The following is a 21,154-nucleotide window of genomic DNA, read 5'->3' on the forward strand; positions in this document are numbered from 1 at the left end:
TGATACGGCAAAGTGGGTGTGCCCCCCCTCCCCTTCCCCCCCTCCCTCCTCTTCTTCACCACCTCGGGACAACACTCCTCCCCGCCGAGTATGGCGGAGTCTACCATCAACACGTACAATATCCGTGATGTGGATGTGCGCTTTCCATTCTCTGCATACCCATGTCAGTTGGTGTACATGGAAAAGGTCATTGAGGCCTTGCAGAACGTATGTGCCTCCCCTCCCCATCCTGACCACCACCCCGACCACCGCCACCACCCCGACCACCGCCACCACACCGCCACCAACCCGTCCACCTACACTACCTCCGACCACCCCAACCACCCCCATTATTCAAACCCTAATCTTGGCCACCACCTCCACCATCTCCACCTCCCCTTGCTTCGCATCAACAGCCCCTCCCCCCCCCCCCCCACCTCCCCACCCTTTGTCAATGACCCGAAAAAGGTCGCAGTTCTCACCCCCCCCACCTCACCCCCTCCTCCCTCCCACAGAAGTCAAACGCGCTCCTCGAATCACCCACCGGCACCGGTAAGACACTGTGTCTACTGTGCGCATGCCTGGGCTGGCTAGAGGCTGAGAAGAACAAGGCGAGGCAGCAGACGGTGGAGGCGACGCCAGGCCTGGGTGGCCTCGGCGCTGCGTTTGGGGCCATGGCTCCGTCGGCTGCGCCGCCGCCCAAGATTGTGTACGCATCGCGGACGCACTCGCAGCTCTCGCAGGTTGTGCACGAGCTACGCGGCACCGGGTATACCGCCAATGTGTGTGTGCTCGGCTCGCGGAAGCAGCTCTGCGTCCACGAGAAGGTCTCCAAGCTCGGCGGCTCGGCACAGAACGCAATGTGCCGCCAGCTGACCGAGGCCCGGCGGTGCTCTTACCACAACGCCATGCAAGAGAGCGGGCCGGCCGACGCGGCGCTGCTCGCGCAGGAGATGCTCGACATCGAGGAGCTTGCCGAGGCCGGCAAGGCACAGGGCAAGTGCCCGTACTTTCTCTCGCGCGAAATGCAGGCTGAGGCCGACCTGGTCCTCATGCCGTACAACTACCTCATCTCGCCGCTCATCCGGGCCTCGCTCAAGGTCGATCTCTCGGGCGCCGTCGTCATCTTTGACGAGGGCCACAACCTGGAGGCCTCTGCTGGCGACGCGTCGTCGTTCGAGGTCCGCACCTTTGACCTCGGTGCCTGCGTCGGCGAGCTCGACTACGCTCTGCATCTGTTCCAGGTCAGCGCCGTCACAGACCTGTCGTCGGCTATTTCGCGCGAAGACATCGCCATTCTCAAGACCGTCATGCTTGAGCTGGAGGCGGTCATTCTTGAGCTCCCGCTCGTCCTCCCGCCAGCCGAGCGCAATACTCCTGCCCGCCGGCTGTACGCCGACATGCCCGGCCGGGTTGAAGACACCCAGTTTATGATCGACCTCCTGGCCAAGGTCTCGCTCAAGAAAGAGTCGTACCTCGAGTTCTGCACTGCGCTGGACGAGGTTGTCTCGCTCATCACTTCGGCCTCGTCGGCTGGCCGTGGCCCGGCCCGCACCTCGGCACTCTCGTCGTTCAAAGAGTCGGTCGTCAAGATGTTCTCCAAGTCGGCCCAGTCATCAGCCGACTTTAAGGTCTACATCGCCGAGGATACCTCTCGCGGTGGTGGAGGCCGCGGAGGACGGCGTGGCTCGCGGCCGTCGTTTGGCGGGCCATCCGATGGCGGCGGCGGTGCTAGCGCATCGTCCGACAAGCCCGGCCGCATCGTCGGCTTCTGGTGCTTCTCACCAGGCGTCGCCGTCCAGGACCTTGTTGCCTGCTCTGTCCGCAACATCATTCTCACTTCAGGAACGCTCACCCCGCTCTCATCGTTTGCGCAAGAGATGAAGACCCCGTTCCAGGTGACGCTCGAGAACCCGCACGTCATCTCGGCTGCTCAGGTTTGGGTCGCCGTCCTCCGCAAAGGCCCTTCCGGTCACGTTCTCAACTCGTCGTACAACAACCGGTCGAACGTGTCGTACATCAACGACCTCGGCGCCACCATCGCCAACGTGGCGCGCATCGTCCCGTCGGGCGTCCTTGTCTTCTTTCCCTCGTACTCGGTCATGCTCCAGTGCATGGATGTGTGGCAGCAGCGAATGCCCAACGCGAGCTCGTCGATGTGGGAGACCATCTCGCGGCACAAGACGCCGTTTGTCGAGCCGCGCGGCTCGGGTGACCTCAACGCCCAGATCGACGAGTTCTACGCCGCCGTCCGCTCCGTCTCGGGCCGCTCCGGTGCGGCCTCGGGCGCTGGCGCCATCTTCTTTGCTGTCTGCCGCGGCAAGGTCTCCGAGGGTCTTGACTTTGCCGACGCCAACGGCCGCGCCGTCGTCGTCACCGGCCTCCCTTACCCCAACACCTACGATCCCAAGGTCAAGCTCAAGCGCAAGTTTCTTGATGAGAAGATGCGCCGCGGCGAGGGCAAGCTCTCCGGCGGCGACTGGTACTCGCAGCAGGCGTCGCGGGCGGTGAATCAGGCCATCGGCCGCGTCATCCGCCACAAAGACGACTACGGCGCCATCCTGCTCTGTGACGAGCGCTTTGCTCGCCGCGACAATCTCAACCAGCTCCCACTATGGCTCCGCGCATACACCCAGGTCTTCGCCTCGTTTGGCGAGGCCACCCGCGGCCTCACCCAGTTCTTCCGCTACGTCAAGACCCAGCCGTTCTTTGAAATCTCCGCCGCCCGCGCCGCCCGCCCGGCAAAGTCGGACCGTTCCGGCCGCCCCGCCCGTGCCCTTGCCCTCGACGCGCCGCGCTCGTCGCTGGCACAGTCGGCCCCGCCGGCGCCCGACAAGACCCTTCCGGGCGTCTCGCGCCGCAAGGCTCCGTACGCCGCCATGCACTTTACCCCACCACCAGCTACCGTCCCAGCCGTCGCCGCGGCCACCATCCCGCTCGCCCAGGCCATCTCGGCCGCCTCCGCTGCCGCCGCGGGGCCGGCGACGCAGGCCCACCAGCCAGGCCTCCTCCGCGCCTCGCTCGCCTCGTATCGGCCGAGTGAGACCTCCGCGGCGTCACCAGCTGTCTCGGTCGTCGAAAAGCTCATGGCTCGCAAGAGGAACGCGGCAGCCGCCGCCGCCGCTGCAGCAGCTGGCGGGCCGCGCAACCCGCCTTCGAAAGAGCTCGTCCACCCGCGCAAAACCAGCAGCTCTCTCTCGGCGTCGCTGATGGCGGCCGAGCCGGCGGCGGCGCAGCGCGAGCAGCAGTCTCAGGACTTTATCTCGCTCGCAAGGAGCCTCCTCTCCAAGGCCGAGTACAAGGCGATGAAGAGCGCGCTTCGCGCCTTTGCCCGGGACAAGTCGCACGCCGGCGTCATCGCCCTCATCGACGCCGTCTGGCCCATGTTTGCCGTCCCAGGCCGCAAGGCCCTGCTCTCGACCTTTGCCACCTTCATCCCACTCAACCACCAGGCCGAGTATTTGCAGCGCGTTCACGCCCACCTCCTCGCCTCGCCGGACGAGCCAAAGAAGCGCCCGCGCTCACCGGCGCTCTCGCCGCATGCATCGCCGGCCAAGAAGCCGCGTCGGGGCTGCGACTCGTGCGTCGTGTGCGGCGCGGCGCCCAATACCCCGTTCCGTGCGCCGTGCGGCCACGTCGGCTGCCACGCGTGCTGGGTCGCCACGCTTGGTCAGGCCGTGACACCGTGCCCGGCCTGCGCCGCGCCCACCCGCGTCCGCGAGCTTGCCAAGCAGTACTTTTGAGAGTAGAGTAAGAACTACAGCTCACCGGCGGCCGCCCTTCTTAGCACGTTTCCGGCTCTTGGCCTCGGAGACGAGGACCGTGTTGATCGAGTCCTTCAGCAGCTTCTTCCGCTCGCGCGCCTCCTTCCGCCGCTTCTCGTCAGCAGCCTTCCACCGCTCGCGTTCGGCAGCCTCGCGCTTGCGGGCCTTCAGATCACTCGTCGTCTTGCCGAGCACCGAGTCAATGAGCGAGAGCGTTGACGCCTTGGAGTCGACGTACTTGATCTTGGCCTTGGCCTCGCGCCGACGAGCCTTGCGCTCCGCCCGCTGCTCGCGGAGCTCGGCGAGATACGCAAGCTCGGCCTCCGACCTCTGCCGCTTCTTCTCGTTCCACTTTTCCCGCAGCCGCTCTTTGCGCTCGCTCCGCTTGGACCGCGAGTTGGCCGCCCGCGCAAAGCTGGCCACCCAATCGTCGTCATCGCCGCCCTCCCTCTTGGCCTTCTCCCGCTCTGCCCGAGCTTCCAGCGCCCGGCGCTCTTTCTCCAGCTCGCTCTTGGTCTTTGCCTTTTTCATCGGCCGCACATCCTCATCAACATCACCGCCACCCATTGTCGTCGCCTCTGCCCGAGTCTCCGTCACTGCTGTCCCCACCATCTCCTTGCTCGCGCCACTCGACACAGCCTCACCTCCTTTAGCTCCAGTATCCCCCTCAGCCTTGCGGTCTTCCCGCTCAGCAAGCTTGGCTGCTGTCCTCTTCCGCTTGCGTGGCATGATGAGCGATGAGTGTGTGACCGTGAGGAGGTCGACGACGAGACCGAGTCAGAGGATGGGATGGATGGATTGGCAACGAGCCAGGGGGAGAGCTGCGTGTGGCAAGGGCGGGGGAAGGTTATCATTGGCGGCATGATCGGGGCAATGGTGAGATGGATCGGAGGATGGAATGAGTGGCAAGTGGGTACAGAGTGTGGCACGTGCGGTGGTTGTGACTGATGACCAGTTGTTGACAGAGACAGTGGTCAGGGCGTGGCCAAGCAGGGCGTCGGGGTAGGGGAGGCAAGAGGGCGGGAGGGGGTGGCCCATCGCGGGATGGCGATGACGGATTGTGGAGGATGCTCGGATGATTTGCCGCTATGTACTGTATATAGTGGTGGTGGCGGCGGGAGACATGCAATCAAGCTAGTCTCTGGCTTGTAGGTGAGGATGATGGCTACATCCCGGGAGATATGTCTGCCGGACAAGGACGATGAGGACGACACGGCAGGGCCGAGACAGTTGCTCAAATGGAGCAGAGGAGAGCACACTTGACGCGTTCAAACTAAAACCATGCTGCGGTGGAGGGCATTGTGCATGGGCAACATGGGTGTGGCTGTGAATGGGGTGCGGATGATGTCGGGTATGTGAGCAGGGTGGCGGTGGCAGTGGTGGTGGTGGTGGCGGTGGTCGTCGTCGTCGTCGGGCTGAACCACGATGGGCGGGCTGGGCGCAAAGGGGGCGATGGCGTGCAACAGTCGTGGTGGGTATAGTGAGATTGTGGAGTATAGCATGCTCGCGGCTGATGGCAATCGTCGATGCGAGGGGAACGATCAGACTCACTGCAGCTGGTGATGTCGGGGTGTGTGGAGGGGGGCAGCACCGGTGCGGGCCGACGTGAAGCGATTCTACAAAGAGGTGGGCGTGGAGGAGAAGGACGAGGGATCGTTTGCGGTGACGGTTGATGGACGGGTGGTGAAGACTCCGATGCGCGCTCCGCTCGTTCTGCCGTCCGAGGCCCTGGCTGTCGCTGTGGCACAAGAGTGGGATGCGCAGCGGACCCACATCGAGCCGCTCTTCATGCCGCTGACCAAGTTTGCATCAACCGTCCTCGATCGCTATCCCGAGGTCCGCGACAAGGTCACCAACAACCTCGTCAAGTACCTCGCCTCCGACTCGCTCGCGTTCCGCAACCATAACCCGGGATCGCTCGCCGCCCTGCAGCACAAGAAGTGGGACCCGGTTGTCGAGTGGGTCGGCCAGAACCACGGCGTGGTCCTCGATGTTACAGACGGCCTCATGCCGAGCCATCCAGCGCAGTCGGCCGAGGCGCTGCGGAAGTACCTTGATGCCCTCGACGACTGGCAGCTCGTCGGCTTTGACCGCATCGCCGCATCGACTCGCTCCGTCACACTCTCGCTCGCCCTCACCGAGGGCCATCTGAGCCCCGAGCAGACGCTGGCCCTGTCCCGGCTCGAGGAGGAGTTCCAGACTGGCGTCTGGGGCGTGGTCGAGGGCGGCCACGACATCGACGAGACCGTTGCAATGGTTGATCTCACCGCCACCGACGTTTACCTCCGCATCCTGCAGCTTAGCCAGCCGTAAAGCCTCGCTCAAGTGTACCGCTTCCACTGAGGCACGTACGCAAACTCGCCTTGGCCAGCGTAGAACACGTCTAGCAGGGCAGCACCCGGGCTTCCCACCGGGTGATCGGTAGTGCATCCGAGCGCGGCGTAGAGCTTGAGCTGGAGGACAAAGCCCTCGTTGGGCTCGGCAACTGGACGGGCGCGGGTGATGGCGGCGAGTGCAGCCTCGACCTCCATCCCATGCTTCGTCATGAGAAAGGCAGCGAGAAGCGTGACCGATCGCGACTGTCCGTGCTGGCAGTGGACAAGGACTCGGGCGGTGGGATCCGAGGCGAGCGCATCGGCCACAAAGCTCACGCCGTAATCAAAGTGATTGATGATGGGAACGTCTGGCATGTCGAGTACCTCTATGGGCTCAGAGTAGACAAAGTCGTCCGCAAAGTGTGCATCCAGAAAGCTGCCGACACGAAGCACATGGCTCACGCCCAACTCCTCCATCAGCTCCTTGTCCATCGCCACCGTCTCGCCACTCACCAGCACCCTACCACCGGCGGCCTCGTCCACGCTCTGCGCCGTGTTCCACACCACTTCGCGATGCAGCTTCTCGCTTGCCATTCCCGTCTATGCACGTATAGTGTTGCAGCGTCAAGTGTGTGACTCTCACCGAAAACTAGCTCCTGTCCTTGGTCCATGCCCTGAGCGAGCTCACACCGGTTACCAGCGTGTCTTTGCCCGAGTCCGACCCTCGCTATCCCCGGGCAGCGCCACAGAGACCCCACCCCTCACCCCTTGCGCTCAAAGGCGGCCACACCCCGCTACGCGAGGTAAACTCGGACGGGAGGAGCACGCTACGCCGAGATAGTGAGAGGGAGGGCATAAGCATGGAGGTGGTCGAGTACAACCCGGAAGAGTGGATCGAGACGGCGTCAGGCAACAAGGTCTCGAGAGCGTCGGTCCTCTGTGGCTCGCAAAACATCATCCTTAATGGCAAGTCGCTGGTCCTCCCGGGCTCGATCATCCGTGGCGATCTTGCGGCGGTTCGCATCGGACGATACTGTGTCATTTCGGATCGGGTCGTCCTTCGCCCGGCGTACAAGGCTCTGCCCAAGGGTCTCAACTACTTTCAGCTCTCGCTCGGCGACTGTGTGTATGTGGGCAAGGATGCTGTGGTAGAGGCAGCCTCTATCGGCTCGCATGTCATCATCGGCGAGGGCGCCATCGTCTCCAAGCGTGCAGTCATTCTCGACTGCTGCGAGATCCTGCCCGGTGCGGTGGTGCCCGAGGACGCGGTCATCCCGCCGTTTTCCATCTACGGTGGAAACCCTGCGGTGCTGATCGGCGAGCTGACCGAGGCCGCCCAGCGAGTTCACGAGGAGAAGGCCTTTGCCTGTTACGAGTCGTACGTGCCGGCCAAGGCGGCCGGCGTGTGAGGCGCGCCGTCATGCGGTGCTCAGTGGCCCTTGCGCTTCTTTTTGGGCGCAAATGGGACAAGCTCGGTGTACGGCTGCCGCTGCAGCGGATGGGCGACGAGCATGGTGGTGTGGAGAACGAGGCGGCGAAAGTTGGTCGAGTCCTCCAGAAAATACGACTCGGGTGAGGCGACTTCGACAGAGGTAAGAAAGTTGAATACGCTCTGCGGGTCGTTCTCGGCCGATGGCTTCTCATGGAGGTAAAGAACGTCGTGGAAAAAGTGCGGATGCGCAAGGAGCGCCGTCCGCAGCGCTGCGTGCTCGGGCGAGACGTGGGGGACAATGGCCGAGCGCGCGTAGACGAGGATCACTCGGAGGACGTGTGGCGGGTCGGGCGAGTCGGGCGTCTGCGCCGCCAGGTCGTCGGCGTCGTCAAGGAGGCCGAGCGAGGCGGCGAGCGCAAAGACAGAACCGATGTCAAGAGAGCGAAAGTTGCCCAGCGTGCGGACCGCCGAGAGCGCATTGTGGAAGGCCTGCACGTCCGAGGTGAACGGCGTGTGCAGCTGCGCGGTCTCGGTCAGGATGCCGAGTCCAAACTGGTGCAGCGGCGAGAGCCCGGCCTTGGCCACCACAAAGTTGGAGATCACCCGCTTGGCGCAATCAAGCCGCGTCATGTACGACTCTTGGTTGGTTGTAGACGCCTGCTTTGACACAAACTCCATCCCGTCCATCTCCGAGTGCGCATCCACAAGAAACAGCTACCACCATCCATCACCCCACCCATCCATCCATGAGTCTTCAGCGGAAGCCACCACACAATGCCCTGCCGCACCTTGTTCGCCGGGCAGCTCGAACCAAGTCACACACACACACACATACACACACACACACACTCTCTCTCTCGCTCTCTCTCCCCACCCACCCAACGTACGATCCGCTCCGGGACGTTCGACGCCCTCACAGGACGCAGACCCTTGGCCACCGGCAAACCAATCGCGCTCTCCTTGCCCTTGTCTGGCCCATCTCTACCATCGACATCACTCGTCGCCGATGAGCTTCCAGGTTGAGAAGCATGCGCGGTGGCGGCGGTGGTCGCCGAAGCTCCGTCGCCAGTCAGAGGCGCACCACTGGCATGGGCTGTAGAAGCCGAAGAAGGGCGAGCCGAAGACGAGTCGACGATATGTTGTGTAACACTCTCTGTTGCAGCATGAGTGCGGTTGTCGACGTCCATACCGGCCATGGTCGTGGAGGGCAGGTTCGCCAAGTCGTCTCGCGGAGTCGATGTTCTCGTCGACGATGCGCTGCCAGCGGCAGAGCCGACCGAGCCGACCGAGCCGACCGAGCTGAGCGAGCCGACCGAGGCTGCAGCAGGAGTGGGGGCGGTGGCCAAAGGCTCGCTCGCGACAACCACGTTCATGTCGTTGCTCTGGGTTACTGCTTTGTACGCCGGCGGGGGCAATGCCATCTCAGCACGTCTCGGCCCGGGGGGGGGGGGGGGGGAGTGAGTCAGGTGTGGCCGTCGGCAGCCGACCGGCAGCAGCCGACCGGCAGCCGACCGGCGCACGGCTCGTTATATGGATTGGATCGAGGCCTGCAGCCTTTACTCTTTTTCTCTCTCTCCTCTCACCGCTCTCACACGCCACTCGCGAGCAAGATTGCACTACTCGAGCATGGGCTTGGTCTCGTCGTCGCTGGCATCGTCGTCTCCGTCCGAGTGCGAAGCGGCGGCCATGTGCTCCTCAAAGTCCTTCTGGTCGAACAGCTCGGCGTAGAAGAGAGCGCGGTCCTTGAGGACGCCGATGGCGTCGCGGACAAGGCGATCCGGCGGGAGGATGCCGGTGCTCTCGACTGAAAAGATAAAGTGAGTCTTGACACGACGGAGCTCGACTGCCGGGGTGTACACGCCGTGGGCCGAGTGCTGGGCATCGGGCGGCGGACGGATGCACTCGCGGCACATGGTGCACTGGCGCGGGCGAGCGACAACGAGCTCGCCCGAGTCCTCAATGTCAAAGACCTTGGTTGGGCACGTCTGTGCAATGCGGGAGGCCTCCTCGGACTTGGGCTGCGCCACAATGACCGGCTCGGGCAAGAGGCGGTACGAGGCGGTGGCGACGGGCGACCACTTGGCGTGGACCTTGCCCACGCCCTTGGTCACGTAGCATCGCACATCGATGCGCTGTCCGGGCGCCAGCTTGGCCAGCAGAATGTCCGGGTGGACAACCTGCGGCGGGTTCTCTGCAAACCGCTCGGCCTGCTCGCCGAACGGTGTCCACACCAGCGCAGACGCAAAGACCTTGGAGTTGACGACCTCGTTGTTGATGTCACGGAAGCACTTGACATTGAGGTCAAAGATGAGCGTGTTCTCCGGAGTGTGCTCGTTGCCAGAGACATGCGTCTCAAAGAACGCCGGATCGGCCTTGATCGGCACCAGGCCGAGCCGGTGGGCAAAGACTTCATCCTGGATCACCGACGTGTTGTCGCGGAACTCGGCAATCTCGATCGCCATTGTCGGCACCTCGGAGAGCAGGATCCGCCGCAGCGTGTTGGCCAGCGGCGCGTCGACGCCCGACAGCTCAAACACCAGGTCGTTGCCGTCCTCCGACACATCATTCACCTCGACCTTGACCTCCTCTGTGAACTTTTCCACGTTCAGCCCGTTCTCCACCCCGACCGACGCAAACGACGTCGGCGCATCAAACGACGAGCCCTGTCCCCATCACCGATCACAACCACGACCACGACCAGAACCACAACCACAACCACAACCACGACCGTCACCATCATTGCCACCACCATCATCGTCGTCGTCATCAGTAAACCACCCAAGCCCCATCAGCCACGCCGATGACCATGACCAAGCGCCGCACAGACCGACCACACCACAGCCACCCGCAACCCGCCCACACCCGCCCACACCCGCCACACCACACCGACCATGCCCGAACCAAAACCATACATTTGTAAGTGACTCTACCTCGTGCGTAGTCGTGCCCATCCCTCCTGCCATCCCCCGTTCCCCCTCCCCACGGCTTGTCCCTCCGTCCTCCCCCCCAATCCAACCATCCTGGCTGGTCACCACCCCTTCCACCCCTCATTGCTCCCAAAGCAGCCGAGGGAGAGCCAGACAGAGAACACGCAATGGCGCAAGTGGTGGCTCCCGTGTGTACGTACATGGAGAATACGATCTTCACCAAGGATCACCCGTGTCTTCATCTTGGTCGCAACATCCTTCCCGCTCATGGCTGACTGGTGAAACGACGACGAGTGCCGGCCGCCGCTGGCCCGGATTCGCCGACTCCCCTTTCGCCACCTTGGCCACCTCGGCCGACTCGCCACATCGCTTGCCAGGCATAGTTTATATCGACGGCTCAAATCCCATCCGCAGCTCACGGCGCTTGCGGGCGAGCTTGCGCTTCATCCGCGCCGACTTTTTGATGAACCGCTTGCGCTTGGGAGCAGGTCCCGAGCCCGAGCCGGATTCGTCGTCGGACGACCGCATCCGTTTGCGGGAGACGAGCTTGGCGCCCGTGCCCGGGTACAGCCGGGCGATGTTGCGCCGCAGGCTCGTGGTCTTGGCCGAGTCGCTCACAATGGCGGCCAGGATCGAACCCGACGCAGGGTACGAGTCGGTCGCCACCAGCGACTTGAAGGCCAGCAAAAAGGCCGACCGGATCTTGCCGATGGCGTACGAGCCGGAGCCGACGTCGTTCTGCGGATTGTTTGGGTCCTGGATGCAGAGCCGGAAGAGTTCACCTGACTTGACGCGTCCGCGCGGCGCATTGCGAAAGTGTGGATGCTTGGACTTGTCAAACAGCCGACCCGAGCCCTGGGTAAAGATGCCAACGGTAAAGTAGTTGTATCGCATGCCGTACATCTCCATAAACTCTACAAGCAGGATGCCGAGGCTCGATGAGGTAGTCACCTGCGGCCGCCGGTGCTGGAGAAAGGCCACAACCATGTTAGTCAGCGCAAACGAGCCGATCCCACCGCGATACACCTCGTTCAGCTCACGCTGCGCCAGAAAGTATTTGAGAACAAGGACCAGCGGCTTGAGCGCCGGATACTGGTCGAGCTGGCCCTTGACAATGCTCAGCGCCTCGACGCCGTCTGACACGTTGAAACACACGTCAACTGCCGTCTTGGTCTCGGTATGCACCGCCTTGATGATCGGCACCTTGGCCGAGTCGATGATCTGCACAGACTCAAAGTCTGGGCACCCAAGCATGGCCTCGCCCAGCCGGTACAGCGGAAGCTCGCCGCTGCTGTCCTTGCAAAACACCACCGTGTCGATGTCCGAGGTCGGGAGGCAGAGCCCGAGCGCCACAGAGCCAAACACCTCAAGCTGTGCTTTTCCGCCCCACACCACATCCACCAAGTCCCGCAGCTGCGAGACAACAACCGCACGCATCTCGTCTTCGCTCGGCGTCGACGACATGGTCATGGAAAAGTCGAGGATCTCCTCATGCAGCCGCTCAGACACGGTATCGCCCGCGTACGGCCCGCGGAACCACGACGGGCCGCTGGAGCCCGACTCGTCTTCGCTCGCATCTGCTTTCGTACCAGGCGGCGATGCTCCGCTCCCGCCCATGTCGAGCGCGATGAATCCCGAGTCGGACGACAACTCGCCGACCTCGGCGGGCGCGGCAGATGTGGCCAGTGCCATGCCTTTGCCGCCAGCCACCACCCCGCCCAGAGCACTGGCCGACTCAGGAACAGTCCCGGACGCCGACTCGGAGCCAGACGCCGACTCGGAGATTGAGCCCGACCGCAGCCCGAGCTCCGGCTGGCGGAGCGGCGTCGAGGCTGTCGTGGCTACTGCTGCCGCCGCAGCGCCCTTGGCCCGCTGGCCGAGCACTGGCGAGAAGATGTCCGAGAATGACATGCCGACTCGCGGCTCGGGCGCAGCCAAGAAGCCCATGTCTTCCAGCGTCGGCGCCTTGCCCGGCGCCTCGAGCATGTCGTCCCAGGTACGGGTCCGCACCACAGCGGGCGAACTCGTGCTTCCGGCCTTGGTTCCGGCACCGAGCGCAGCCCGGTACGCCGGCGCTGCAGCCTGATGCGTCACACTCGCCTCGTGCGCCAACAGGCCTTCGAGCCTGAACCGCACCATGCACACCTTGCATGAGACCGTGACCAAGAGCCCGGCGTAGCTCGATCCGAGCTCAAAGGCAGAGAGGCGCGTCGTCTCATAGAGGCCGACTTCGACATCGCGCACAAACGCCGCCGCTCGTTCACAGTGGTATGCGCTCGCCACATGCGCCTCACTCTCTGTAAGGGGCACCTCGCGTGCGTCCGGGCAGTACACGCATCGCAAAACCTTGGGCTTGCCGCTTGGCACCATGTCGTTGATCACCAGTCGCTGATCGAGGGCCACCGCCTGCGTGCTGCTCTCAGCGGTAATAGCGGGCTTGTCATCAATAGCCGTCCCAGCCCGGCTCTCCTGCTTCTTGGTCGATGCCTTGGACTTGGCGCCGGCCCGCTGGCCCTTGTTAGACCTGCTGCTGCGACCTGCGGCATTATTCGACTTGTTTGACTTTGAGTTCTTCTTGCTCTGCCCCTTTGACGGCTTCTGCTTCTTCTTCTTCTTGGACTTGGACTTGGACTTGGACTTGGATTTGGCCTTGGTCGTGACCTCCTTCTTCCCGGCCTTTGATTTTGGGCCAGCGGAAGCCTCGCGCGCCTTGGCCATTTTTTCCTTCCTCGTCATCTTCTTGGCCGACTTGGCCGACTTGGCCGACTTGGCCGACTTGGTCGACTTGGCCGACTTGGCCGACTTGGCCTGAGCCTTCTGTTTCGCCTTTCCCTTGCCCGATCCCTTCCGTCCAGCCATACCACCAGCCATACCATCAGTGCCATCCCCTTGGTTCTTCTTCTTCCCCTCCTTTTTGCTCTTCTTCTTGCTCTTCTTCCCCACTGTACGTATCCACGGCGCCATCACCGAGTGAGTCCCCCCGCCCGCCCTCCACCCCTCCCCCTCCTCATCCCCTCCCACTCACACCAGTCCATCAGCACCGGCACCGACACACCATCTCAACATACCCGCCATGCTGACACACAACCTGTGAGAGAAGAATGGCTAAGCTGAATACTTGGGCCACCTTGCTCAAGCTAGTTGCTGCCCTCATCCTCGTCGTCATCGCCTCGCGCAGGATTGGATCCGACTCGTTCTCTCCCTCACCCTCTCTCTCTCTCTCTCTCTCTCTTCTACTGTCACCCGCCAATGCCCCCCCCCCCCCCGTCCCACCCTCCATCTGAGCCCATCAGGAGATCATATAGATAACATGGATACTCCCCACTCTCTTTCTGGCTTTCATCCATGTATTACATGAGCCATGTGCTCCTGATCGTGCTCACAAAGCCTACATCTTCCCCACTATCTGTACTACCACCTCACGCTCTTCCCCCTCCCCCCTTCCCCCTCCCCTATCCCCTATCCCCTACCCCCCTCCTTCTGAGCCCATCAGGGGAACATATAGATAACAGGGATACTCCCCACTTTCTTTCTGGCTTTCATCCATGTATTACATGAGCCAGTGGCTCCTGATTGTGTTCACAAAGCCTACATTTTCCCCCCATTTGGTAATACCACCTCACGCTCTTCCCCCTCCCCCCTTCCCCCTCCCCTATCCCCTTTCCCCTACCCCCCTACCTCCCCCCCCCCCCTCATACCCCCATTGACAACTCCGATTTTGAGCCCCCCCCCCCCCCCCCCCTCCCGATCATCCCTATGATGGAAGTCACGCCTCCCTCCGAAGAGCAACCGAGACGAGCCGGAATGGAGGGCTTGAGGGCAAAGCTGTGTGATGGCTGAACCATCCATCCATCCACTTGCACTTCACCCCATCGGGCATCATCATGAGCGACAAGGGCAAGGAAGAGGTAGTTGTCAACGAGAGCAAGGCTCAGACAGATGGGAGTGGTAATGCGGGTGAGGAGGGTTCGGACTTGGATGACTTTGGTTACAACATTCCCATGGACCCCGAGTCGGTGGCAAGGCGAGCGGCTATTGCTTCGGAGCTGCCCGACGTCGACGACATGCCCATCTTTATGAAGGCTCTGCCGACCGATGCGGCTCATCCTGCGGCAGAGACGCTGCTTGCCCTCTCAACGCTCAAGTACGAGGGCATGTCGCCGCACGAGATCGCTGAGGAGCTGAAGAGCCAGGGCAACGAGTTCTTCCGCAAGGGCGACAAGGACTCGCTCATCCAGGCTCTCCACAAGTACGACGATGCACTGGCGCAGGAGTCGTCCAACGCCAAGGCCAACTCGATCTACCACTCGAACCGCGCGGCATGCTTACTCAAGCTCCGCAAGTACAAGGCGACGGCAGAGGCGTGCTTCAAGGCCCTCGAGTGCAACCCGGGCAACATCAAGGCCTTCTACCGCTCGTGTAAGGCCCACTTTGCGCTTGGCGACTACGAGATGGCTCTGCGCGTCGGCCAGGCCGGTCTGCTGGCCTCGGAGGACGAGCCGGGTGGCATCAAGGCGGCCAAGGACCTGGCTGTTCTTGTCCACAAGATCGACAAGATCGCCAAGGCCAAGGCCGAGCGCGAGGCCAAGGCGGCCGCCGAGCGCGCCGAGCGTGAGGCCAAGGCTGCTGCCGAGCGCGCTGAGATCGATGCTGAGCTGGCGACCCGCGGCGTGGTCCTTGGCGCTGCACTTTTTGAGCGGACCGATCCCACGCTCGAGACTGCGCAGATCGGCTTTGTCGACAAGACCGCCGGCTCGATGCTCCAATTCCCGGTCCTGCTCCTCTACCCGGAGTTTGGCCAGACCGACTTTATCCAGGTCTTTGGCGAGCTGGACACGTTTGGCTCGCATCTGACCGAGCTGTACCCGCCGACTGGCGCGCCGCTCCCATGGGACTCGACCAACAGCTACGTCTTTTCCACGCTGGCCATCTACGCCATGCCGTGCATGACTCCGCCGCTCGACGAGGCTGAGGCCAAGGTCTTCCACAAGCGCGTCGCCCGCGGCATCAAACCCGTCCGCCTCGACATGTCCACCACCCTGCTGCAGGCCATTACCCTCCCTGGCTACGTCATGCCGCAGCTGCCAACCTTCCACGTCATGGTTGCTGGCTCTGCCTTTGAGAAGCAGTGGCTCGCTAACCCGCAGTGAGCCCAGCGCGGCCTCTGCCGGCTTTTGCCCTGCTCACCTGTTCTCGCTGCCACTCCCGGGCAACGTCCGCGGGTCGACGTACTCTTCCGAGTAGTCGGAGCTGGCGCCATCGCCGCCGGCGCCACCAGAGCTGCTGTCGTCAACCTCGTCCTCGTCCCCGGCCTCGCCCTCGACCCCGGCCTCGTCCTCGTCCTCGTTGTCCTCCTGGTCGAGCAAGGTCTGTAACAGGTTGACGTCAAAGTCGGTAGCGGAGAGGAACTCGAACATTTGCTCATAGAGCGAGGGCATCGATGACGAGCTCATAGACCTGGGAACGTTACGCGAGAGGACACTCTCGAGTTCAGGATCGATGGTAAACCGCGGCTGATCCAGGTCCGGGCACCAGAGCTTGACGTTGTCCTCGATGCCCGCGGTGGCGAGGAGCGGATAGCCCGATGGGTGCGGCGCGATGGCGTTGATGACGTAGCGGTCAGCATGGCGGAGGACGGAGGCGAGCTCCGCCGACTTTGTCTCCCACACCATGGCGTTGCCACAGTCCGAGCCCGAGACAATGTACTGTGAGCGGTCACCAAGAAAGGCGATGCTTTTGACGGTCTCCGAGTTGCGGGCGCCAGTGTAGCGACGGAGTGTGACCGCAGCAGCCGTGTCGTCGCGGTCGGCGAGCAGATACGCGTAGTCGTCGTTGAGGGTAGCAACAACGCTTGTCCCGTTCCAGTTGTACTCGATGCATGTCGGCTCGGCCGTTGGGTCTGCATCGGCCACCACAAGCGTCCGCAGCCGCGGCGCCTCGTCGGCCTCGCGGGCCATGCGCACATCAAAGATGTTGACAAACGGGCCCGAGCCCGAGACAGCCAGCGAGTAGCCGCCGGTCGGATCGGCCGAGATCGAGTTGATTATCGACCGGCCCGAGGTAAACGACATGATGTGTTCGGCCGAGCGGGCGCGGACGTCAAACAGCATGACCGTCCCCTGCCCTCCGCACGAAAAGACGCAACCCGGCCACGCCGGCGCCCGGCAGAGGCCATGCGCCCGCATCGGATGCTGTCCGAGCGTGCGCGACGCATTGCCCTCGCTTGCCCCCGTGCCTCGATAGCATGCACTCGGACGTACCCGTCGCCCGCCACCGTCACTACCAGCGCCTCGGACGCCTCGGGGAGGTCCAGGACCTTGAACACATTGCCGCGGTGGCCGGTGGGAATCGCAATGACCGGGGTGTCACGCGCCCCATCATCGGTGCGGCTCAGTGATTGTGGCTCCCACACCCACGGTGGAGGGGGTCGTCGTCGTCATCGTCATCGTCGTCAAGCGAGTCGTATTCGTTGTTGCTGACCTCGCCGCCACCACTCACCGCCACCTCGGCAGCACCCTCCGCCGAAGACCGAGCTCGCTCGGCCTGCATCTCGGCTCGACGTGCACGTCGACGCTCGATCCTCGTCCGCGTCCGAACGTCCAACGCGGCATACTGACCTTTCGGCGCCGAGTATCCGAACTCGGCATCGATCTCCCAGATGTGCAGCTGCGTGTCATCACCCGAGGACATCAGCCGCGATCCGTCACGAGTAAAGGCAATGGCATTGACACAGCCCGAGTGAGCGTTGATCACTCCCGAGAGCTGCAGGTACGGCACCAGCGCACGACTCGTACACCCTCTTCTACACTTGCCCGTCAGCCGAGTAGCCATGACCAAAGACGTCAAAGATGATGATGACGACGGTGGTGACGACGAAGCGGTCCATGACCGCCATGGAGAACTCGCTCTTGCTGCCATGACCAGACCAAGAGAATCAGGATGTGTGCAAAAGTGGTACCGAGTGCGGTGGTGGAATGTCTATGTCTGTGTCTATGCCCACGACTGTGACAAAGGCCGGGCTCTGGTCTTCCGTTCGACGCGTCCCGGTCTGGCCCGTCCTCCTGTCATGGAACAGGTGGTGTGTGCGAGGGGGGGGGATGTTTGTTCCGAAGTTTGCAAGGGAAAGAGGTTGCGTTCTTGAACGCTGACTTGTGATCGGCTGGAGGTGGGCTTGTGATCGGCTGGAGGTGGGCTTGTGATCGGCTGGAGGTGGGCTTGTGATCGGCTGGTGATGGGCTTGTGATCGTAGGGCAATCGGCTGGTGGTGGGCTGGTGGTGGGCTTGTGATCGTAGGGTGGTCGACTGGTGGTCGGCTGGTCATCGTAGGGTGATCGGCTGGTGGTGGGCTGGTGGTGGGCTTGTGATCGTAGGGTGATCGGCTGGTGGTGGGCTGGTGGTGGGCTTGTGATCGTAGGGTGGTCGACTGGTGGTCGGCTGGTCATCGTAGGGTGATCGGCTGGTGGTGGGCTGGTGGTGGGCTTGTGATCGTAGGGTGTTCGGCTGGTGGTGGGCTTGTGATCGTAGGGTGATCGGCTGGTGGTGGGCTGGTGGTGGGCTTGTGATCGTAGGGTGGTCGACTGGTGGTCGGCTGGTCATCGTAGGGTGATCGGCTGGTGGTGGGCTGGTGGTGGGCTTGTGATCGTAGGGTGTTCGGCTGGTGGTGGGCTTGTGATCGTAGGGTGATCGGCTGGTGGTGGGCTGGTGGTGGGCTTGTGATCGTAGGGTGTTCGGCTGGTGGTCGGCTGGTGGTCTTGGCAGCAGAGCGAGCAGTGCCACCACCACCACCACCACCACCACCACCACCGCGAGCATTCACGTCAGCTGGACACCCCTCTGTCTCTCGCTCTGGAATATATACCTGCAGTATGGAGTGGGTGCGGTACCCTGTGCGTGTGGCACCTGAGGATGTTTGGAGCAACTATGGAGCGGTAGCGATGAGCGCAGGCGGGCTGTGGTTTCCGCTCCACACGATGCTGTATATGCTGCTGTCGGTAGTGCTGGGAAAGAGCTGGATCAAGATGAACAAGGTGGAGAAGAACAAGTTTACCTGCACGACTATGTCGAGTGTGCATGCGGTTGTCCTCATGATCTACGCTGTTGATGCGGTGCTCGATGGATGGTCTCGCCATGGCTCCATCATGTGGCACTCGGCAGAGGCCTACGCCGGCGACATCGCCTTTCTCACGCAGTTTACTGCCGGCTACTTTCTGCATGACACATTCAATCAGCTCTACTACAACTGGGGCACGTCTGGTGTTCGGGACATGCTCGCTCATCACGGGTTCTTCCTCTCTGGCTGCGCCCTGCTTCTCTTCTATCGCGTCGGCGCATGGCTGCCGATGCTCTGGTCGCTGACCGAGATCTCGACTCCGTTCATCAACTTGAGAGTCTTGCTGAGCCTCATCGGCTTCAAGGACCACCCAGTGTACATGTACAATGGACTGGCTATCCTGCTGACGTTTACTGGCCGCGTCGCCGTCTCGCTCTACATTGTCTACCTCCTCGCGACAAAAGCGACGGAGCTCCGCGCCGCCGCGCCGGTCCTCTTCTACGCCCAGACCGCGGCGTCGTTCCTCATGACGGGTCTCAATCTCACATGGTACTCGAAGATCTGCTCCATGTCATACTATCGGGTGTTCGGCAGCAAGTCCAAGTCGGAGTAAACGAGGCAATGAACGAGGCTGATTCATAGTTGTTATTTACTCGGGTATCACCAGCGACTTGTAGTACGCGTCCGAGTCTGTAACGTCGCCCTGGCGGGTCCACTCGGTGATGGGCAGGGCGTGCTCAGCGTAGTACTTGTGGTTCGGCGACATCTTGTCCTTTGCCAGTGGCGCGTACCACCCGAGATGGGTGACCCAGTACGGAGCGTGGACGCGGGCACCGCCCTGGAGGCGGGCAAAGGCAAAGTCGGCCCGGTACATGCCAAAGGTGGTGTCGACAAGGACTGGGTATGAGTACGCGACTCGCAGCGAGTCTATCTCGACAGTCTGGGGTGCCTTGGCCCAAAACTGGACCTCGTGGCCCTGGATGTACGCCGACCGGTACGAGGCCGGCAGATTGTCGATGCGGAGAGCCGGCGCCACAACCTTGCACTCCTCGGGAGGCAGTGAGAGAAGGATGTGGCGAAGGACAAAGAGGACGTTGCTCGGGGTCTCAGCGTCAAAGACTAGGTCTGGGTCCGTCACCACGTACACATCCGACGGATTCTTGTACTCTTCCCACGCCCGGAGCTTGGCCCACTGCATGTACTCGGTGATGGTGCCCGAGACGCGGTTGAGGACAAACGAAGCGCGGCCGTCGATGTTGGATGGGTCGTCCTTGATGAACGCGGCAAGATCGGCATCGACCTCGCCGTCGCGCACCACGTACACTGGTGCGCTGAGCGAGACCAGCGCCAGAAGTTCGCTACCAGACTCTTCGCACAGGGTCTTGGGGTGCGCACCGGGCGCCATAGCCGATGCACACACCGCGTCGGCAAGCTCGATACAGTCCGAGTCGCCGCCCGGGTTGTCGCGCTCTAGACACTGCAGCAGCTTCACTCCGAGCGGCGCCGTTGTTGCCATGTCATGGACCACCACAGTGTAGCCTCGTCCCGCCGTCGCCCGCGCCAGCGATGCCAGCGACCGCAGAAGCTCCAGTGGCCGGTCGCGGTGGATGTAGAAGATGGGAATCTCGCCGCGGCCCCAGTTGGCGCCGTCGAGGTCGCGCTTGTCCGGATATTGCCATGCATCGTCGATCGCTGGTATGTGTGCGTCTTCGAGCGCCGGTGCAAGATTGAGTCGTAGGTGGGTCATGACCGGATCCTTGAGCAGCGTCCCCTCACACGTCGGGCATACCAGGATCGGACACGTCGGCTCCACGTACACCGTCTTGAGCTCTTCGGCCACCGGCGGCCCAGGCGGCGGGTTCACCAGCGGCGGGCGGACCGGACTTGGATGGCTTGCCGGCGGCCGCGGATGCGATGCCACTGGTGGCCGCGCCTTGCCCGATGGCGACGGGCACGATGGCGGCGGACACTTGGCTGTCGGGCACTCGAGCTTGCGCGGCAGCGGCGGGCGGGTGGCCGGCAAATGATGATCAAGCGGCTCGCAGCTCACACTTAACACCGACGACGTGATCATTGCCAACGCCACTCCGATCCCCATCCCCAGCACTAGCATCATCATTGGGCGACGAGTCAGAGCAGCCAGTCCAGAGCCACCAGCGCCACCAGCGCCGCCACCTCCCCCGCCACCTCCACGACGTCTCCCTTGCCCGGCCTCCATTGCTTGCCCCGAACCAACTTCAGGATCCCCAGCTCTGTAGCTGCCACGCCCACGCATGTTTGCACTTGACCCTGTGTAGAAGATTGGGAGAGGTGGTGGTGAAAGGGGGTTCGAGGTGAAAAGGGGGTGGTCTTGGTGCTGCCCGACGAGCGGCGAGCGGCCGACGAGCGGTGAGTGGCCGGCAACCGGCGAGCGGCCGACGAGCGGTGAGTGGCCGGCAACCGGCGAGCGGCCGACCAGACGGACCTACGGCCTCTGGGCATGGTGACACTGGCTCTGGTTACTTGACTTTCTCAAGACGGTGTTTTCGTGGTGACTGGGAAGAGTAGCGGTGAAAGATATGAAACTATCTCACCTTCCAGATCATGTCCTTCAGCGTATTGCCACAGAGGGCTTTGCCGGTGGCCTTGTCTATGACCCACCTGCCCAAGCACTTGCTGCCGCTATTCTCCGCGCACGCTCACGTACG

At 62.8% G+C, this 21,154-nt stretch overlaps 12 protein-coding genes across 12 annotated transcripts; 5 read left to right on the forward strand and 7 right to left on the reverse strand.

Moving 5' to 3' along the window:
• Positions 1–90: 90 nt before the first annotated feature.
• Positions 91–3,722, forward strand: AMSG_00893 (tumor necrosis factor receptor superfamily member 6B; the record flags this gene model as incomplete). Its single annotated transcript, XM_013906617.1, has 2 exons — positions 91–207; positions 495–3,722. 2 exons carry the CDS (start codon positions 91–93, stop codon positions 3,720–3,722), a joined length of 3,345 nt encoding a protein of 1,114 aa, XP_013762071.1.
• Positions 3,223–4,485, reverse strand: AMSG_00894 (uncharacterized protein). The gene has a single exon (XM_013906618.1). It carries the CDS (start codon positions 4,470–4,472, stop codon positions 3,744–3,746), a length of 729 nt encoding a protein of 242 aa, XP_013762072.1. The 5' UTR covers positions 4,473–4,485; the 3' UTR covers positions 3,223–3,743.
• Positions 4,486–5,243: 758 nt separating this feature from the next.
• On the forward strand, positions 5,244–6,056 carry AMSG_00895 (ATP synthase F1 complex assembly factor 2; the record flags this gene model as incomplete). Its single annotated transcript, XM_013906619.1, has 2 exons — positions 5,244–5,265; positions 5,332–6,056. 2 exons carry the CDS (start codon positions 5,244–5,246, stop codon positions 6,054–6,056), a joined length of 747 nt encoding a protein of 248 aa, XP_013762073.1.
• An 8-nt stretch (positions 6,057–6,064) lies between these two features.
• Positions 6,065–6,674, reverse strand: AMSG_00896 (dual specificity protein phosphatase 9; the record flags this gene model as incomplete). The annotated part of the gene is made up of 1 exon (XM_013906620.1): positions 6,065–6,674. The coding sequence occupies exon 1, from the start codon at positions 6,650–6,652 to the stop codon at positions 6,065–6,067; it is 588 nt and encodes a 195-aa protein (XP_013762074.1). The 5' UTR covers positions 6,653–6,674.
• A 244-nt stretch (positions 6,675–6,918) lies between these two features.
• AMSG_00897 (dynactin subunit 5) lies at positions 6,919–7,467 on the forward strand (the record flags this gene model as incomplete). The annotated part of the gene is made up of 1 exon (XM_013906621.1): positions 6,919–7,467. One exon carries the CDS (start codon positions 6,919–6,921, stop codon positions 7,465–7,467), a length of 549 nt encoding a protein of 182 aa, XP_013762075.1.
• A 20-nt stretch (positions 7,468–7,487) lies between these two features.
• Positions 7,488–8,613, reverse strand: AMSG_00898 (uncharacterized protein; the record flags this gene model as incomplete). The annotated part of the gene is made up of 2 exons (XM_013906622.1): positions 8,378–8,613; positions 7,488–8,204 (listed from the first exon to the last, which is right to left on the reverse strand). Exon 2 carries the CDS (start codon positions 8,175–8,177, stop codon positions 7,488–7,490), a length of 690 nt encoding a protein of 229 aa, XP_013762076.1. The 5' UTR covers positions 8,178–8,204; positions 8,378–8,613.
• Positions 8,614–9,030: 417 nt separating this feature from the next.
• Positions 9,031–10,702, reverse strand: AMSG_00899 (DNA-directed RNA polymerase I and III subunit rpac1). The gene is made up of 2 exons (XM_013906623.1): positions 10,618–10,702; positions 9,031–10,153 (listed from the first exon to the last, which is right to left on the reverse strand). Exons 1-2 carry the CDS (start codon positions 10,684–10,686, stop codon positions 9,107–9,109), a joined length of 1,116 nt encoding a protein of 371 aa, XP_013762077.1. The 5' UTR covers positions 10,687–10,702; the 3' UTR covers positions 9,031–9,106.
• A 99-nt stretch (positions 10,703–10,801) lies between these two features.
• On the reverse strand, positions 10,802–13,304 carry AMSG_00900 (PAP-associated domain-containing protein 5; the record flags this gene model as incomplete). Its single annotated transcript, XM_013906624.1, has 1 exon — positions 10,802–13,304. Exon 1 carries the CDS (start codon positions 13,286–13,288, stop codon positions 10,802–10,804), a length of 2,487 nt encoding a protein of 828 aa, XP_013762078.1. The 5' UTR covers positions 13,289–13,304.
• Positions 13,305–14,291: 987 nt separating this feature from the next.
• Positions 14,292–15,939, forward strand: AMSG_00901 (tetratricopeptide repeat protein 4). Its single transcript, XM_013906625.1, has one exon. It carries the CDS (start codon positions 14,302–14,304, stop codon positions 15,565–15,567), a length of 1,266 nt encoding a protein of 421 aa, XP_013762079.1. The 5' UTR covers positions 14,292–14,301; the 3' UTR covers positions 15,568–15,939.
• On the reverse strand, positions 15,211–17,396 carry AMSG_00902 (WDR42C protein). The gene has a single exon (XM_013906626.1). The coding sequence runs from the start codon at positions 16,600–16,602 to the stop codon at positions 15,601–15,603; it is 1,002 nt and encodes a 333-aa protein (XP_013762080.1). The 5' UTR covers positions 16,603–17,396; the 3' UTR covers positions 15,211–15,600.
• A 991-nt stretch (positions 17,397–18,387) lies between these two features.
• AMSG_00903 (uncharacterized protein) lies at positions 18,388–19,097 on the forward strand (the record flags this gene model as incomplete). The annotated part of the gene is made up of 1 exon (XM_013906627.1): positions 18,388–19,097. The coding sequence occupies one exon, from the start codon at positions 18,388–18,390 to the stop codon at positions 19,078–19,080; it is 693 nt and encodes a 230-aa protein (XP_013762081.1). The 3' UTR covers positions 19,081–19,097.
• Positions 19,098–19,099: 2 nt separating this feature from the next.
• On the reverse strand, positions 19,100–20,541 carry AMSG_00904 (uncharacterized protein; the record flags this gene model as incomplete). The annotated part of the gene is made up of 1 exon (XM_013906628.1): positions 19,100–20,541. The coding sequence occupies one exon, from the start codon at positions 20,539–20,541 to the stop codon at positions 19,117–19,119; it is 1,425 nt and encodes a 474-aa protein (XP_013762082.1). The 3' UTR covers positions 19,100–19,116.
• Positions 20,542–21,154: the final 613 nt, after the last annotated feature.

The sequence above is a fragment of the Thecamonas trahens genome (genome assembly GCF_000142905.1).
Source record: "Thecamonas trahens ATCC 50062 unplaced genomic scaffold supercont1.4, whole genome shotgun sequence".
Lineage (NCBI taxonomy): Eukaryota > Apusomonadida > Apusomonadidae > Thecamonas > Thecamonas trahens.

Bases quoted from the DNA above. Each gene is read 5' to 3' on its own strand.
- AMSG_00899 (XM_013906623.1), bottom strand. From the start codon at position 10,686: ATGAGCGGGAAGGATGTTGCGACCAAGATGAAGACACGGGTGATCCTT. The intron at 10,154-10,617 runs GTACGTACACAC...TGATGGGGACAG, and splicing joins GTGAAGATCGTATTCTCCAT to GGCTCGTCGTTTGATGCGCC.
- AMSG_00894 (XM_013906618.1), bottom strand. From the start codon at position 4,472: ATGCCACGCAAGCGGAAGAGGACAGCAGCCAAGCTTGCTGAGCGGGAA.
- AMSG_00902 (XM_013906626.1), bottom strand. From the start codon at position 16,602: ATGCGGGCGCATGGCCTCTGCCGGGCGCCGGCGTGGCCGGGTTGCGTC.
- AMSG_00901 (XM_013906625.1), top strand. From the start codon at position 14,302: ATGAGCGACAAGGGCAAGGAAGAGGTAGTTGTCAACGAGAGCAAGGCT.